General features: G+C 55.5%; 7 protein-coding genes across 7 annotated transcripts; 4 read left to right on the forward strand and 3 right to left on the reverse strand.

The window, feature by feature from the left end:
• Positions 1-57: 57 nt before the first annotated feature.
• TRAVEDRAFT_24787 (uncharacterized protein) lies at positions 58-1153 on the forward strand (the record flags this gene model as incomplete). The annotated part of the gene is made up of 5 exons (XM_008046818.1): positions 58-195; positions 240-341; positions 401-568; positions 629-950; positions 1104-1153. 5 exons carry the CDS (start codon positions 58-60, stop codon positions 1151-1153), a joined length of 780 nt encoding a protein of 259 aa, XP_008045009.1.
• A 298-nt stretch (positions 1154-1451) lies between these two features.
• Positions 1452-2830, reverse strand: TRAVEDRAFT_54089 (uncharacterized protein; the record flags this gene model as incomplete). Its single annotated transcript, XM_008047005.1, has 9 exons — positions 1452-1559; positions 1621-1683; positions 1749-1921; positions 1973-2039; positions 2105-2114; positions 2178-2350; positions 2406-2482; positions 2535-2598; positions 2663-2830. The coding sequence occupies 9 exons, from the start codon at positions 2828-2830 to the stop codon at positions 1452-1454; spliced, it is 903 nt and encodes a 300-aa protein (XP_008045196.1).
• Positions 2831-4286: 1456 nt separating this feature from the next.
• On the forward strand, positions 4287-7024 carry TRAVEDRAFT_24789 (uncharacterized protein; the record flags this gene model as incomplete). Its single annotated transcript, XM_008046819.1, has 13 exons — positions 4287-4595; positions 4653-4716; positions 4777-4865; positions 4933-5114; positions 5168-5180; positions 5238-5339; positions 5403-5466; positions 5525-5682; positions 5740-5805; positions 5870-5952; positions 6373-6636; positions 6669-6724; positions 6984-7024. 13 exons carry the CDS (start codon positions 4287-4289, stop codon positions 7022-7024), a joined length of 1491 nt encoding a protein of 496 aa, XP_008045010.1.
• A 405-nt stretch (positions 7025-7429) lies between these two features.
• On the forward strand, positions 7430-9109 carry TRAVEDRAFT_40814 (uncharacterized protein; the record flags this gene model as incomplete). The annotated part of the gene is made up of 8 exons (XM_008046840.1): positions 7430-7735; positions 7795-7858; positions 7912-8000; positions 8068-8253; positions 8373-8481; positions 8663-8820; positions 8893-8958; positions 9020-9109. The coding sequence occupies 8 exons, from the start codon at positions 7430-7432 to the stop codon at positions 9107-9109; spliced, it is 1068 nt and encodes a 355-aa protein (XP_008045031.1).
• A 2473-nt stretch (positions 9110-11582) lies between these two features.
• Positions 11583-11852, forward strand: TRAVEDRAFT_84536 (uncharacterized protein; the record flags this gene model as incomplete). The annotated part of the gene is made up of 2 exons (XM_008047006.1): positions 11583-11707; positions 11759-11852. Coding segments are annotated over 2 exons (219 nt in total), but the record flags the coding sequence as incomplete, so codon positions are not given.
• Positions 11853-12594: 742 nt separating this feature from the next.
• TRAVEDRAFT_54092 (uncharacterized protein) lies at positions 12595-14431 on the reverse strand (the record flags this gene model as incomplete). The annotated part of the gene is made up of 5 exons (XM_008047007.1): positions 12595-12660; positions 12727-13515; positions 13574-13790; positions 13857-14281; positions 14345-14431. The coding sequence occupies 5 exons, from the start codon at positions 14429-14431 to the stop codon at positions 12595-12597; spliced, it is 1584 nt and encodes a 527-aa protein (XP_008045198.1).
• Positions 14432-15058: 627 nt separating this feature from the next.
• On the reverse strand, positions 15059-15705 carry TRAVEDRAFT_54093 (uncharacterized protein; the record flags this gene model as incomplete). The annotated part of the gene is made up of 5 exons (XM_008047008.1): positions 15059-15084; positions 15143-15220; positions 15285-15479; positions 15547-15586; positions 15646-15705. The coding sequence occupies 5 exons, from the start codon at positions 15703-15705 to the stop codon at positions 15059-15061; spliced, it is 399 nt and encodes a 132-aa protein (XP_008045199.1).
• Between the last annotated feature and the right edge of the window lie 648 nt (positions 15706-16353).

The raw sequence follows: 16353 nt of genomic DNA on the forward strand, positions 1-16353 counted from the left end.
CACCATCCGTTCCTGTGTGGTTGCCGCCAGTCGAATGGCAAAATTTCCGCGAGGATCATGTCGTGCGGACGCAGAGCAGCGGTGGGGCTCTTGATCCTCGTCACAGCGTCGGCTCAGGCTTTGAATACGCACACGGAGGAATACGAGGGCAGGTGTATCACGAAGCTGTCGAGACTCGTTTTGTATCGCAAGAGCGTGCGTAGGCGAAAGAGGACGGCGGGAGTGTATCATCTGCATAGGAGGGCGGTACTTCATCGACCGCAGTTATTAACACCGGCGAGGAGTCATTCTTCGACCTCCAGCGGAGGATTGCTAGATTGGCGGACCAGGCGGCTCGCAAGGTTCGTCTCCGCCATGTGACGTGGGCGTGAAACTGACGTCGCGCTGGTTCGCGTACCAGGAGTATGAGGACCGCGCGAGAATGAATGACCTAGAGCAACAAGTCACCGTCGCCAGAGAGCGGGCTGTGGGTGCCGAACAGCGAGCGCATGCTGCTGAGCAAAAGGCGGCAGGCTCCGATGCGGCAAAAGCGGAATTAGAGGCCAAATTGTTGGAGGATATTGCACAGGTGCGTGCGACACTGTCTCCCCGCCCGCGTCATCATTACTTATACTCACGATCCGCACAGCACAACCAGCAGGTTGCCGACTACGAGGTGCAGCTCAAGCGGAGCAAGACCGAGTGTCTTGAGCAGTCGCTGCTTACCCAAGAGGCGTGGGCAGAGGCCGTGCACATGCGCCAGAATTACGCAGTGCTGAACCGCCGACTCGTACAGGCGGTCGAGCAGAGCGGGCGCGTGTCCACGCTCGCTCACGTGCGCATCGCAGAGCTCAGTGCGGAGGTTGTCGACGGCTTGAATATTGTCCACCAAATGGGGCAGAGGGCACAGGACTTTATGCAAGGGATTATGGCGGGGCGCCACCTCCTTCGCGCAAAACATCGCAGGCCAGGTGAGTGTGCGCTTCTCAGCCGATCCGGGAGCAGTGCGAGCTGACATCCGAGCGAAGTGGCCTCTGGCCTGGCAGGGAAATTAGGTCCAAGACTGCTTTCTTCATCCGTCCCCATCGCGCGCTTACACCTGATTCTATCCGTATACATCTTAGTGCCCCATGTTGTATGTTACGCTCCTAGGAGACGCGCGAGCCCCCGCTAGTAGACCCTTCATGTTTAATTAACGCTGTATATTCAAATGCTTTGAAGAGGAGTTCGTACATCCACTTGCACATCCCATTGTCTTTGCTTCATCACAGCTCTTCCGAAGGATCTGAGAGGAGGCATACGGCCCATATGTATTAGTCCAAGGCTAGTCGATGGAAGATAGAAAGCTAGAGCGACCACGTCCTTTCGTGAGCTAGTCATAACGGTTCATCTTTACAGGCTTCACCCACACACCGCGAACTTCGAGAGCCGGAAGGCCTGCGCCTCCGGACGGCTGTCTCAGCCTGGACGGCCTACTGGTGACCTTTGGCGTATCCGGTAGCGAGCAACTCCTCCACCCCCCTCCATGCAGGCGCTGTAGAAAGCAGGCGCAGTCGCATATTGTTGAGTGCGGTGTGCCTCTGCTGAATATACCGCGGGTTTAAGCACGGGACAGTAACCTGAGAGACGTGAGCAACTCACGGGGCCCGGGTAGGCTTTGAAGCTCTCTGCGGCTGACAGGTACGCATTGACCTCGTTCAGCAGCTACATGACGAGGTGCTGAACAGTTGGCGAGTGTAACCTGGTAGTAGGCGTGACAGACGGCATACCAGCTTCCGAAGCTCGGGGAGGGCGCCCATTTCCTTCTGCTCCTTCTTCAGGAAGCGCAAGACCGCACCGAAGCGGCTGGTCGTGGTCTCCCAATCTATCTTGCCACAGATCTCCATAGAAGTTTGGGCGGCGTTGAGGCGCTTCTGCGCATTGGCCAGTTTGCCTTGCACCACTGCAAAAATAGTTTGTTTGTGGACGTATGAGGGAGGACTACATCACTCACGGAGGATCTGAGACTCCTCGAAGGAGCGGCTGTCACTGCGGTTTCGGGTGGTTTCTGTGGGAGTGCACTATCCAGTCAATCAGCAAGCTATGATACGTATGACCGACTTAGGGATCCGGGGTTTGCGAATACCTTTGGTTTCCTAAGTCTTCAGACATGGTCAGAGACGGTATTTTATGTGCGACCGTAGATGAGTGGTACGTACTCTTGAAGCTGCTCCCGAAGAGCTGACACCGCCGCATTGGCGTCTTCAACCTGTCGTGACACCACTCCGACGCGGTCTTGGACAGCACTGGCGTGCTGTTCTCCCGCCTGCGAGGCATGACCGATGATGATCCTGAGCGATTCCTGCTGGTCAAGCCGGTATCCGTTTATTTCCTACGTGCCGAAAACATATTAGTACACCGAGTCAACGAAACGACTGCTTTCTGACCGTCTTGAGAGCGTCGAGCTCGACGATTAGATCGTCGACCTCTTCAGCTGATACTTCATCGTGCATGGTGAGATATACTATGTGGAGCACATAAGACAAGGTGAGACAAGCATAGTAGGAGGTACGCACTATTGATAGCCGAGGAAAGCTGCACGGCAGCTTGGTGGGCTTCTTCCTGAATCGTTCCGTTGAGCTTCAGCAGAGAGAGGGTTGTCAGTGAATGGAGACCAGCAAAAGTCATGAGAAACCTGCTGCACCTTGTCTACGTTGGACCACACTGCTTCGTCCGTACGCCGTGTGAAGCCGTCTGATTGAATCATGCTACCTCTGAGGTCTGTCATAGCAGCACGCAAGAGCTTCTCGGTGCAGACGAGCTGGCGAATCTCGTTTCCGCAGTGCGTGATCAGCCTTTGTGATTCGGACATTGTCGAGAGCGTCGAGGGTGAGAGACTTGATGTGCGCAAGAGGAGTCGAATGGCCTTGAGCACCCGTCAGTGGATGCTATTGGAACTGAATTATAACCACTCACCATTCAAAGACAGCTCTACCCTCGCGAACTAGGGAGGGGTAAGATGTACGAGCGTGAGAGGTCAACTGCCGCAGGGCGATATTCGGCCGAAGGTTACTTCGACCATGCTGATCCCGCCAGGTCAGGTTTGCATTCAAAGTCTACTAAAAATACCAGCTTCTTTGCAACGCGGATCCATGGCGTACTCAGCGCGATCATGAAGGGACAATTACCGCAGTGCGGTCATGACACTGCCCTCCGCGATCGCTCACGGATTCGACCGGTCAGCACAGGCAATGGGATGGCTACGAATGCCACTTCGATCAAAGAAATCGAACACATCTTACTGTCCGATGCAGGGTGGAGGGTAGAGGGAGTGAGTAGAGTTCGACAAACAAATATCGCAGGTCTCAAGCTTGAAGCGCCCGTGTGACGCGCGTCGCGGGATCGAGGGCTCGCCGGTTTCCAAACTTGTCTTCCCCTCATTGTCTGAGCTAGCATCGAACTTGGAATTTTTGTGGAAACAAGGGGCTAGCCCGACATAGTGATCAAGCAAGTCGACGAGGGGGACTTTGTGTTGTAGTTTGTCATGCTTGAGCAAGTGAGCGCCCGCTCGCCGGCTTTCGCCGAGGCGTCCAGCATCGGCGTGTGCGGCCAGGTGCGGCCCCAATAAGTCCATTTATTGCACCTACCATCGCCCATTTGCCTAAGTACCACATATGTGACAGTGAACTGGAATACAACGGTTTCCTTCTTGATAACCCGATTTCTCAATTGTACCGACAACTTGTGACCACGGTGTCGCTGGGCCCTTAGTATCTAAAAGCGCAAAACCGTAAGCTTCTCCGCTGCTTACATCAAGACATCCTGACTTTCGAACTCACGCAGGTAGAGCTGCCCAGTAACGATCTGCGCCAGCAGGCGTTCCTCGCGTCCAGACAACAGTGCAGCCGTGTGTGCATTGTGGCCGATCTGGTGCTTGGAGGTTCGACGATATGGCTGCGGTGCATGAGGGTGTCCCGCAGCATTTGACTTCAGCTACTGAACATTTCACAGAATGCGTAGAAGCCAACAAAATTTCTGGAGCCCGCGCATTTCCAAGACCTCGGGCACTTGAAGGAGGTTCACCGCCGTGCTTCAAAGTTCAAAGAACTATACCATGCTGTTCACCATGAGGTGCCGTTGTTCCGAAGCGAAGCACACCCCTATCTTCATGGTGAATGCACCTCAACCACTTCGTGCACAGCGCAGTCGCGGTATGTCGACGCAAGTATCTCGAACCCACTTGGACTTTAATTATTAAATGGTCTAGCATCCCCTCTCGCTCCTCAGCGACCGTCCCTTCCTGCTCCTGTGTCCCAGAGACTCTCGTCATGTCGACCGCTACTACTACTTCTGTGGAGGTTGATTACTACGCGTTGCTGCCAGTGCTCACTGGCAGGCTGCGTAGCGACCTCGATGAGCCCCCGACTGAGCAAGAGTCTTTCAGCAATGACTTCCAACAGGAACACAACGCGTCGCAGATGTACCGTGACATACGCCAGCTCCGCCAGGCGGTCAACGACATCAACAGTGTCTTCCAGAAAGTCAGAAACGACCTGGAAGGCTTCGACCAGAGTGGGTTCCCCGCCCAGGACGGACACCCGATGGTTACCTATCACTGGACCCAGGTTCGCCACAATGTGAGTCCTCACATTTGCTCCGATTTTCGTCTATGTACACGCTCAAATATATTGCAGCTCTTCAGGCAGACCATGGAGCAGAGCTACAACAACGCGGTAGTCGCTTCGGAATTCATGAGCCGTCAGTGCCGTTCGCCCCCAATCGACTGTTCCTACTTAGCACTGACCGTTTTGAGAGCAGGTCACTGCAGGCTCCTGCCAGACTCGGGTAACAATATCAACGTCGACACTGTACCAAACCTGGTGATCGAGCTCGAATGGTTTCTGCAGGTCAGTGGTGAATCTTCGACTGAGCCGTTCTCCGGATGATGATGCCTGCGACTCGGGGTTACACTAGGAACTCAAGGCGAAGGAAGACGTCGCTTACGGGGCACAGAAAAGCTTCAAGACGCTCGCGGAGCATGTCCGTTTCTATGCAGCCGTTTTTGCCGACCATCTGCAAAGTGCCTCTGGACAAGTCGCGGCTGAGCTCACCAACACTCGGGCCCATCTGGCCGATCTTCAGCGGCGTCTCAATGTGTATGTACACCTTGATATATTCTGACGTCCTCACTGATGTCCCCATCCTCCAGGACCCATGCTAAGGTAGCGCATCGCTAGTCTTTAAAAAAAACTGCATCCTTACTGCAAATGCCGTTCTAGATAGAAGAATGGGAGAGCGACCGCGATGCTGCTACGGCTGCAATGGGAGCCGCCAGTGTATCCCTCTTCTTTATTCCATTTGTCGGCGTGGCAATGACGGGGGTACGTGTTTGTCGATGCGCACTCAGTTTACTCTTGGCCCTGATCCCGTGTCTTTACTACTAGGGGGCCATACATGCCAGGAATCTGGCGTTGGAACGCCTCGACAACTCCAGGAGACAGGCATCTTGTATGCTTCCCTCTTGTCGCATGCGAACTGTACTGACGACATCGTTTGTGATTTCCAGCTCTGGAGAGAGAGATCAACGAATGCATGCATCGTCTGGGCCCGCTGCAAGACAAAGAACGCCTCCTCAACCACTACCAACAGCTGCGTAACACCACCGAGGTCGACATCGCCGCTCTGGCGAACAAGATTGAGATCATCTCAAACATCTGGCAATGCGTAAGTCGACTGATACCAATGCTACGACTCATTCGTAGCATTGGTATCTTTTTCTAGCTCAAGGCTGACATGCAGAAGGTGCACGAACAATTGCGGCTAGCCCTTATATTCAAGATTTTACCGGTGAGTTTCTCGGCGCTTGGTGATTCGATATGACTATTATTCGATACTGAAGCCTGCGATGCAGCGTCGGTTCATGGTGAGGCTGCGGAATGTTTGCAAGATATACTCGAACCTCGCTGTGCTCTTCGAGGAGTATGCGAACCACTCGTAGGTACCTAAGCACCGGGTGCCGGTGGATTCGTACACGGCGCCCCTCGCCCATCCTGGATCCGGAAGCTATGATTCGCGCTCGCCCTCCGGCATGGGCTGCCGCTGCTACTTTTGTATCTTTTCTCGACTGTCACTCTTATCTCTCCTGTAGTAGTATGCACCGTCGAATATCCATATGTATGGACCATGCAGCAGCCTTAGCGGCCTCGACGGTCTCTCAGAGTGATCATGAATGGATGCAGCAAGACGCGCATGGGCGCCTTACGCGATCACATGTCTCCGCCCGCAACTGTAAAGATAGACGCGCAAAACACGTCTCTTTCCTTCCTCTTCTACCATCATCGCTATGGACGCATGTTCTCTATCGCTCGTCGCTGCTCGGCCCGTATCCTGCGCAAGAATACCATGAAAATTTAGCGAGCCCGGGACGCACATCGTAATGTTTGGGATTGAGCGCGAGAAGCTCAACAACAAGACCAATGCCTCTCCACCGAGCACTGAAAGCACCGCGCCGGGGTCGTTCCGGATGGCATTGCGTGGCAGTTGTGCAGCTCATGCCGGTTTGGAACGCACGAAGTGTTCACCACTAGTGCGCCAAGGCTACGAACAACGGCTCGAGGACGCGGAACTCGAATTCAAGATTGTACGATGCCAGGGCCTGTACGAGCACGCATCGCGCAGGTATGTCGCGATACCTTGTACCCCTTTCGCAGGGAGGACGAAGAGAATGAGTTTGCGACGGACCCGTTGTCGAGGGGTGACGGCGACGGTTATCCATGTGCAGTGTTGGCTGGAGCCGAACGGAAAAAATCCTGTGTATGGGAGTTTCAGCTATCTTATTACTAGTGGCTGCGTGCGTGCAAAGTTGCAGATGGGGATGCCCGAATCGTGCCCGAATACCAGTGCATATTTTGATTCTCAAGCTCCCCTTCGCCCAGCACAGGGCTCGACCTCCTGATACAAGAAACTCAAAATCGTGACCTACAATGTTGCTTCCCCAATATACTGATACTTTCTAACTCACACAGGCCGCAAGGCCGACGAGAAGAATACTCGCCTCAGGGTCTAAACTTCGAAGCAGCGGGGGCAGCGTATGAGGGCATGCCGCAGCATTTGGCTCAGCTACCGAGCATTTCACAGAACACTCCGAAGTACCACTCAGACGTGGCGCCCGTCATAAACTCTCCGAAGACTGCTACGATTCGCGAAAGTTGCACGGCCGCGCTTCAAAGTTTACGTAGCTCTACCAGGCGGTCCACCATGAGGCCGCTGGTCCGAAGCAAATCGCTCCTGGCGGCAGAAGGCTTGCCTTCAAAGTGGAGACGTGCCCGGGGTCTCATGCCTGTGGTGGCTGCGGGAAGCCGGTATCGGGAGGCCCAACGCACTCGGACACGACTCGGTTTAAGTATAACGTCTTCAGTCACTTCCCTTCAGCGACTGCCTCTCCTGCTTTTGCACTGCACCTGATCCGGCCATGTCGACTACCATCACTACCACCCCCGTCGACGTCGAGGATGAGTACACGCTACTGCTGCGCAGTAGACTCGGGGATGAGCAGACGATGAACAGAGTGTCGGAGTCTTTTGAGAACGTCTTTCGACAGGAGAACATCAGGTCGCAGACGCTCAGCGATATCCGCCAGCTGCGACAGACCGTCAACGACATCGACAGGGGTTTTCAGATGATAAGAAACGACCTATGGACCTTCGACCAGCAGGGATTCCGCGACGAGAACGGCCAGGTCCTCCAACTCGCTCCTCAGTGGACCGCTCATTACGACGTGCGCCCTCCTCCCTTTCATCCGGTTGCCGTCGGTGTACATGCTCAGACCCCTTACAGCGCTTCAAACAGATCATGGAGCAGAGCTATAGGAACGCAGTGGATGCTTCAGCATTCATGGAACGTCAGTGCCGTTTTCTGCTAATTGACCATATGCACTCACCATTCTGAGACTAGAATACTGCACGCTCCTGCCAAGCCCGGGCGAGCATATCAACGTCAATGACATACCGGACATGAAGATGGAGCTGGAGTTGTTCATGCTGGTCCGAGCTCGATTTATTGCTGAAATGTTTCCCGAATACTGATGTCTGCGACTCGGGGATATGTTAGGAGCTCAAAGCGAAGGAGGAAGTCGCGTACGGAACACAGAGCAGCTTCAAGACGCTCGCAGAGGAAGTTCGTCTCTTTGCCTGCATTCTAGAGAACTCTGTACAAAGGGCCGGCGTGCAACTCACGCGCGAGCTCAACGAAACTCGAGCCCGCCTATCCGATCTTCAACGGCGTCTCCAAGAGTATGTATGCACGCTCATAGCTCCCTATCTCCTTACTAATTCCTTGCTTTTTAGGGCCTATGCTGAGGTAACATGTCGCTAGTGCTTTCAGTATCTGCATTCTAACCGCAGATTTCGCACTAGATCCGGCGACGGGGATCTGTCTGCGCTGATGCTGTTAGCTTGGGTGCAGGCTATGCCTTCGATGCCCTCACATATCTGTGTCCTGCCTTTGCCATTCTCTCCTTGGTATGTATTCAATCATTCAACACAGATGATGATACTCAGCACTATCCCATTCTCGCTCTGCTAGGCCGCCTTTGGCGTGGGTATCTACACAGACCATCGTTGCGAAAAAGCCTTGGATCGCGCGGCTGGTATGTTCTTCTTTGTCGCGCGTGAACCGCCCTGATAAGGATGTTCGTAATGCGAAGCTCTAGAGAAGGAGATCAACCAGTGCAGGCATGATCTGAACGTCCTGGAAGGGAAACAGCCACTCCTCAAGAAGTACCAGCAACTGCTCGACGCCACCAAGGACGAGATCGGCACCTTGGCGAACAAAATCGACGTCATTGCGAACATATGGCAATATGTGAGTGCGCTCGGACAATGTCTCGGCGTTGCGACGCTCGTGTTCACTCATACCTTCGATGCTCGCCTCTAGCTCAAGAGTGACATGCAATCACTCCATGAGAAACTGCGGCTAGCCCTCACAACCGGGACCAAACCGGTGAGTTTTTCAAGGCTTCTACGCGAGATTAGGTCATCTCGTGTTGACAGTGTCGATCCAGCGTTCGCTCGGGAAGAAGCTGCAGATCGCGCGCGAAGTGTACTTGCGCCTCGCTGAGCTCCTCGAGGAGTATGCGAAGGGACGTCCCTAGGTATCGGTACCGTACGATACACCGACGCTAGCAAGTTCGAACCTGGCACCACATAATGCTGAAAAGCTCACGTCCTGTCGCCATGATTAGCGTACCATCTCCCGACTGTTGCTCTTGTATCACCGCTGTAGTATCCCGTGTATTGAACTTTCACAATATTTTATTCCAATGGTGCCTACAGTGGTGTGTGCCCTTACTCGTCAACACTGGTGTTGTGCTTAGTTTTATCGACGCGAATGAGTACCGTAAGCAATGGAGGGACACTGGCGTTTGTCAGACCAAGTCCGTCGTCGTCCGACTTATCTATCCTGACCCGTGTACCCGCCCCTCATGTTGATTTCAAAAATAACTGTTATAGTCCCCTCTGCACGATGGCATTTCCCTCTATCCTGGTGTCTATTGTGGCCGGGGCACTGACGAGAAAGTACCTCCCGTAGCGATGGAATCTGGTGGCGGCTGGTAGCGAGCCCTTGAGAATTTGAAGTCCGACGCTCGAGCGCCAGCCTGAGTGACAGGCGCTGTTGGACGTCGACCAGCACAACTCTGCTCCCTCTCCACCACTTGAATACAGCCTCCTCCCAGCATTTCGCGTGCGCCGTTGTACATGTGAAAAAGCTCGCTTTGTATGTCAAATATCGAGGTTTCTTTTCTCGTGCATCTATCTGACCACGCTTTGTAGTCGGTTCATCACGGCATCATCAGTGGCAAAACGCCGCTATTGCGATATGACAGCGAGCGGTGCGCTGCTTCTGATATATCATAAGGACAAAGACAGTGGCGGAGTATGTACTACCTACGCCAGAATCATGCGCCGCCGCTGACTACAGGCGCCATCAGGATGGTCAGGAGCGCGGGCGTACGCCCGCGTACACACCTTCACACTCTCCAACGAGCGCATCGCCGAACAGCGCGGACTTCGGTCGCGATGTCACCGCTGACACCTCCAAGCAGACTGCGCAGGTCTCGGTGCGCGGGCCTTCTCTGACGTCGAACAATGAACTCTAACTGGGAGTTCATCTACTCAAACATCGCCCTTCCTCTCTTCCTATTCCCACTCCCCGACGTTGACTCTCCTCAGCTGCTTACTCTTGAAGATGACCTCGAACGACTCTGCAGCCACGCCTACTCAAGGTAGCGATAGGAGCACATTACTACCTGAACCAACCTCGATCTGCGAAGCTTGCCAATCCGGCCCCTTCGCTGCGCAGCTTGGCCTCTTCCACGCTCCAATCAGCTCGAAGTGGAGAGCAAAAGGCCTGATTTATGAAGGAGGATACTCATACCATGCCACGGAGTCGGGGGTCAAATATAGCGCTGCCACCGGCTGTGCTTGGTGTAAACTCCTGCGTACACTTTTCACAGAAAGCGTCCAACGACGAGTCGCGTGGCGGTCCGATGGTCCGGTCTGGCAGATCTCAGTTGGTTTGACAGAGGACGTGCGCGGTACGCCTGCAAATGTACAAGCATTGCGGGCGATTGGAGAGCCATTCGAACGCCACACGACGTCGCTCTCTGCGGTACACTCTCTGTCCCCGAGCCCCAGTCGTGCGTCTCCCCTCCGCAGCTCGCCACCACGCCCGAGTACGCTGTCGCTGTGAAGCACGAGGAGAGGGGAGAGGAAGAGGCGATGTTTTGGATGGCCCACGACGAGCAGGCTCGAGACGGACATGTACGACTGCAAACAAACAGTATTCAGCGGTACACAAATTCTCCCCGTCGTTCACTTCTTCCATCTCCTCTTCCTCTGCATTTGCGATTGCTTTCCTGACATTTGGATGCGTACGCGTAGATGTATACCATGTAGCCTGAAGAGCTGTATATCGACACATCGTCTGTCCAGCACGAGTATCTCCCCTACGCGGTCGACAGCCCCATGTCGATGGACTACGCCGACCTTTCCCAGTCTCCCGCTCCGTCATGGAAACCCAGGTACCCGCTGCCGCCATCGTCGAACACCAAGAGTTACACTCTCGAGGGTGCCATCACGCCTATCACGGCCCCAACGCACACCGTGTTCCCCACTGTAAACCTCCAACGTGCTTCCTCGCTCCCACCCATGGGTTCACTCCTTCCCCCAGCCTCCAGCTCGCTCGTCAAGATCGAGCCCGAGTCTTTGTCCATCCCAGCGGAGGCAGGTCCAGCAAGTGCACCAGCAACGGTATCCGTTTTGCCCGTCGTCCAAAAGCGACCGCGCGGCCGCCCGCGCAAGAACCCACCATTCGCGCAGCCCCCGTCTCCGCCGCCGGCCGTCGACTACCCATTCCCCCACTTCCCCGAGTCCGCGTCCTTGTCTTCGGCTCCTCGCCCCGAAGACGCGCTCATGCCCCCTATGTCCCACCCTCTCCCCACGTTGTCTGCTGGCACCCCTGGCTCTGTCGGGCCGATGCCGGGCTCTAGCGGCAAGTCGACTACCTCCGAGACCGCGACCCTACCCGCTGGTCAGGCGATCTTCTGCCTGAACATGCACAAGGACGGCGAGGGCGATGGGGCCGAAGGTCGCGATACGGAGAAAAAGAAGCCGATAATGGCGTGCCTGTTCTGCCGCGAGCGGAAGATCGCGTGTGGCCCTCCGCCGCCTGGCGGGCCACATCGGTGCAAGTAAGTCGCTTCGCGTTCTCATTGGTGGCGTAGCTCACCAGTTATCCACAGCCAATGTACTCGTCGGGACCTGGTGTGTGAGTATCCAAAGGAGTCGCGTCGCGGCCAACATAAGCGTGGCACCCGCGCCGCGCGTGTCGAAGCCCTGGCCTTGGGTCCTCCGCGCCCACCTCAATCAAGCCCAAAGGCAAGGCGAAGGCTGTCGTTAGCATTGACACCGCCAACCTTCCCGGCACGTCTACTAGTGTAGCTGGGCCGTCGAGTTCGCTTTCGCCAACGTACGCCTCTTGCTCGGACGCGCCGTCGTCCCCTCTGACGCCGCTATCGCCTCACCCCACGGAGCGTTCCAGCCGATCGGAGAAGGTCACGCTCGCGCAGGATCGCGAGGGAAAGGAACGTTCCCGCTCGCGCGCCCCTACTCGGGAGGCATGGGACAGCCACGCCGCGGCCGCGCGACGTGCCGTGCAGCAGTAGCAGAAGAGGCGTGCGATGGGCCTGAGCGCACTCGCATCCGCAGGCGAAGGGGTGTTGACGTCAACGAGGACGGCGCAGGATTCCGAGCTCGCGATGGCGATGGGACGTTGAACGACGTGTTTCGTCCACCATTCTCTTGTCTCCTGTTATGTAAAGATTCCACTTTCTCCCCGCACCCCGTCTTCCCCGCTCTCCCCTGCTAGTCGAGTCGTCTACTTGCTTTCGACTAACTGCTCTCCACCTATCCGCTCATCACTCTCTTCGCTTTCACGGATTCAGATCGCCTTTCCCCTGCTTTTGCTGTTGTATGTAGTCTTGCTCCAAGCCGTCTCGCGTCCATCATACCCACGCCATGTATCTACTGTATCATTAATGTCCATGTCCGCTGTACATACCACCCAGCAATCCCATCCTCAGGTGCGGGACATGTAACAATGTGTTGTCGTAGGTACGCCGCCCACCTCGAGCAAATCCTCGCGCTGGCAACGTAACGCGAATGAGCAACCCAGGTCATTCCGCAAGAGCGAGTCCAAAGTCAGACGTACCACCAGTGCCACCGTGTCCTCCAGCAACAGCACGAACTTCTTGTGCGACCGGCGCCCGTCGTCCACGTACACGACGTCCTGCTTGTAGATCCCGTACGGGAGCGGGTCCCGCGGTCGCACGATCCCCCAGTCCGGCAAGACCCTGAAGTCAAAGACGTGCAGCACCGTCCCGGGCGCGCGCGTCTCTATCCCGTCGCGCGCCCACGCCCAGCGGTGCATCTCGAAGGCGTACACGGTGCTCTGCGACATGCGGGGCGGCCCGCCTGCGCGCTGCATGTTGAAGACGATGGCGACGCGCGAGCCGAAGGCGGAGACGGAGATGTCCGGGCGCGTCGTCTGCATGATGCCCATGCAGAAGAGGAGCTCGCCGCCGCGCGACCAGTCCTCCCACTGCGGGGCGGGAGAGCGTACCGCCGCAGGGGATGTCGCGGTCGCGGGTGAGAAGCCGATGTTTGCGAGCAGAGCCGCGCGCGGGATGCAGAAGACGTAGTCGGTCTGTCCGCGGTACCTGAACGGACAGCTGAAGTGCAGTACGAGCAGGGCAGCGTTGGGGTCGGAATGGAATAGGCCGTCCTCGTCCGTCGGCGACGATGCTGGCTGAGAAGGGATGCCCTCGATGTAGAAGCCACCTTGCGGAGGCCGTAAGAAACACAAAGGAATGGTGCTGCGATTCGGGCCGCGCGTGGTGTCGATGGCGTGAATATACACGTTGTCTTGGTAGCCTATGAGAAGCAGGTTTCTGTCCAGGAAGTGGGCGAAAATGGAGGACGGGCCGGTGCACCTCATGTGCTGGTGTTCGCGATTGTGAGCATTGAGTATTCCGGGAGCTGTGCAACAACATACTTACTAGTAGGATGATGCTCGTCTTCCAGTCCAGGACGTACAAGGAGCTGAATACTTGTCCGCGGACCGCTAATACTAGGATATCACCAAGCATGTCCGCCTGTATGACGTCTCCCGGGGAACCGATTGTGGGTTCAATCCCCAGTGCGGCCCGTGTTGCAAGGGGATGGGGACGTATCGACCCGTCAGGAAGGAGGGTCAAAAAGTTGCAACGGAACACGCTACATGCATATTCGTAAGAAACAAACTTGAAGCAGTTATGGCAGAGATGAGTGGCAAAAGCGTACTCTTCGTTTCCGATCGTCGCTCCGCAGATCGCTACGACATTCTCCCTCTGGTCGCTCGCGCCCAACAGTGGTTTTTGACCGAGACTAGCAAGCTGCGTAGACCAAGTCATCCCCGGAACGCGGCGCTTCGCAGACGCCAGGCGGTATATTTTCAGATTGGATCCGACGTGCATAGCGACGAAAGGGCCGCTGAACTTGAGGAGGCGGAAGGGATCCTTTGGTGGCGTGAAACTGACGAATTTTGAAAATGTCATACTGATCGGAAGCTGGAAGGTGCGCCATGCGAACTGGTACTCCTTGAGAGCCTGTAGCCTATCCTTCGAGCCGAGGCCGCGCTTTGCCCCGTCGACGGCTGCGGCCCAGACTAGTTGAAACTTGTACTGCACCGGGCTGGAGCCGACGAGGTCTCGGAAATCCTTGCTAACCTATGATGCATGATCAGTGTCAGTGCATGGGTTCTCGCAGTTATGGTGGTACATAGTACGTACCCTTTTGCAGACCAGTAAGTCGCGTATGTCAAGCTCAAGCAGGATGGACAAGAGAGTTTCCACGTCAAGATCAACGATGGTCGGCATACTCGTGCTGTCCTGATCTGCAGTTCTCTGCGTTGGTTTGATCACGCAAGCTGCAGCGTCCGGCGGCAGAGGGCTGTAGGCGGAGTTGATTGCGAAGCAGGGGAGGGTTGTAGTTTGGATCCAAAGACACGACTACCAGCACGGCTGCTTTATACAGTACGTAAGATTTTCTTGCGCAGTTGCATGATCTGCGCAGCATGAGCAAGGTTTTCCAAACATCATGTCAATGCGTGTTTGATAGTACAAGACGACACTCGCCTGGCTGCAGAGGATCCTTGCGGGTAAAGCGCGTCTGATTTGTGTAGGACGTCGTATGAGAGAATCTACCCGCGCACCTCTGGGAATCGCTTGAATGTGGGCATCATTGGGTTTGTGTCAGACGGACAAAGGAGACGCGTGACGAGCTCGATCGCGAGGACGGTGTTAGCCAGCAGCAAAATAGATCATTTGGGTACCTGTGAACTCGTATGGACCAAAGACAGTCTGCATCAAACTTGGAAGAGACTACCATAATACGCTCGCCGCATGCGGTACGAAGGTATAGCACGACGCGCGTGCAACGTTCGTACTACATAGGGCGACTCAGACTGACGTCTCCAGATTGCCGCTGAGGCGTACGCGAGTCGCTCACTGCTGCAGGCAGGTGTTCTCCGCTACAGGGAGGAACGGTCAGTTCGGCATTGCACCCGGAGAGGGAGAGTGGACACGTACAGCTGGGCTGAACGTGGATCTGGTTGGACTGCGCCGAGTTCGACGTCGAGTCGGTGACGAAGAAGAACAGGTTCGTGTCTGCGATATAGAATAGGGTCAGTATGCGTGGTATAGTTTGGAGTGAGTGGTGTCGGATGCGTACTAGCGGGGAGGTTGGTGTTCCACGTGAAGGTGCGCTCTGTGAGGCTGTCGAAGTGCTCGGCGGTCTGGTCGTGCACGATGCTGAGGAATACTCCGACGCCATAATGGTTTTGGGGTGGTGGTACCAGGGTAGAGTCTGACGTTCCCCCTCGAGCGGATGTGGAGGGGTTGCGCGCCGCGTGGATGCTGCATGCTTCTTACGACTCTGTAGGGGGGAAATTAGTAAGTTGCGCAACCACAATGCATCAAGGGCCACAGCGTACTTAATATGACGATACAAAAGTCAAGGGTGATCTCCCTACTCTGAAGCGTACTGGAAGCTATGAGCGCTGCTAGCTAAACGTCGTATACAGGGTGTATACATTCAAACCAGCAAGCACGCTGCGTTGTCGCGGCGTCCCTCCCTTGCTGCGATGAGACATTTTGACCTTCTGCGCTTCGCTGATTGCACTTGCTAGTAGTGACATATGCATGATGGCAAAAACGGGGTCTGCTGTTTTTCCCCTGTTGGGCGGCTTTGATCACGGAGACCGTGCTTGAACGATTCATACCAATGGTTTTGTCGGGTGCGACCGTGGTTGAAGCAGGTGTCGGATACCCCCGCAGTTGGGCAGGGCGTGGATCTATATATGCCTGCCTTCTTCGTGTTTCCTCTCAGGTGAATCTAGCATAGACAGGCCGAGCAGCCACAACGTCGACGAGAACAGGACAACAGACGGTCGCCAAGCCTGCCCTAAAGCGGTGCTACACCTTGGCAGTGGTAGCGCCGACTCGGACTCGGTGCTGTCCCTTGAGATCTCCCCCTGTGACTTTGCTAGTATGTGGCTTGCTTTCTCAAGGGCTGCATCGCTGCGCAGGCGGAATGTCGTAGAGGAGCGGGGAAACACATACAGATCGGACGTTTCACCAAACACTTGCTCGTTAACGCCGACAGCGAGGGAGGGACGCTCGACAGAGAACAGGCTAGCGTTAAGCCGAGACATCACGATTACAACGAGAGTAAATTGCAAGTCCAGCCTTTGGTTTATATCACCGCATGACAGTGTCTGAATAATCTTGTCAGGTCTTCT

Source organism: Trametes versicolor (genome assembly GCF_000271585.1).
Source record: "Trametes versicolor FP-101664 SS1 unplaced genomic scaffold TRAVEscaffold_15, whole genome shotgun sequence".
Lineage (NCBI taxonomy): Eukaryota > Fungi > Basidiomycota > Agaricomycetes > Polyporales > Polyporaceae > Trametes > Trametes versicolor.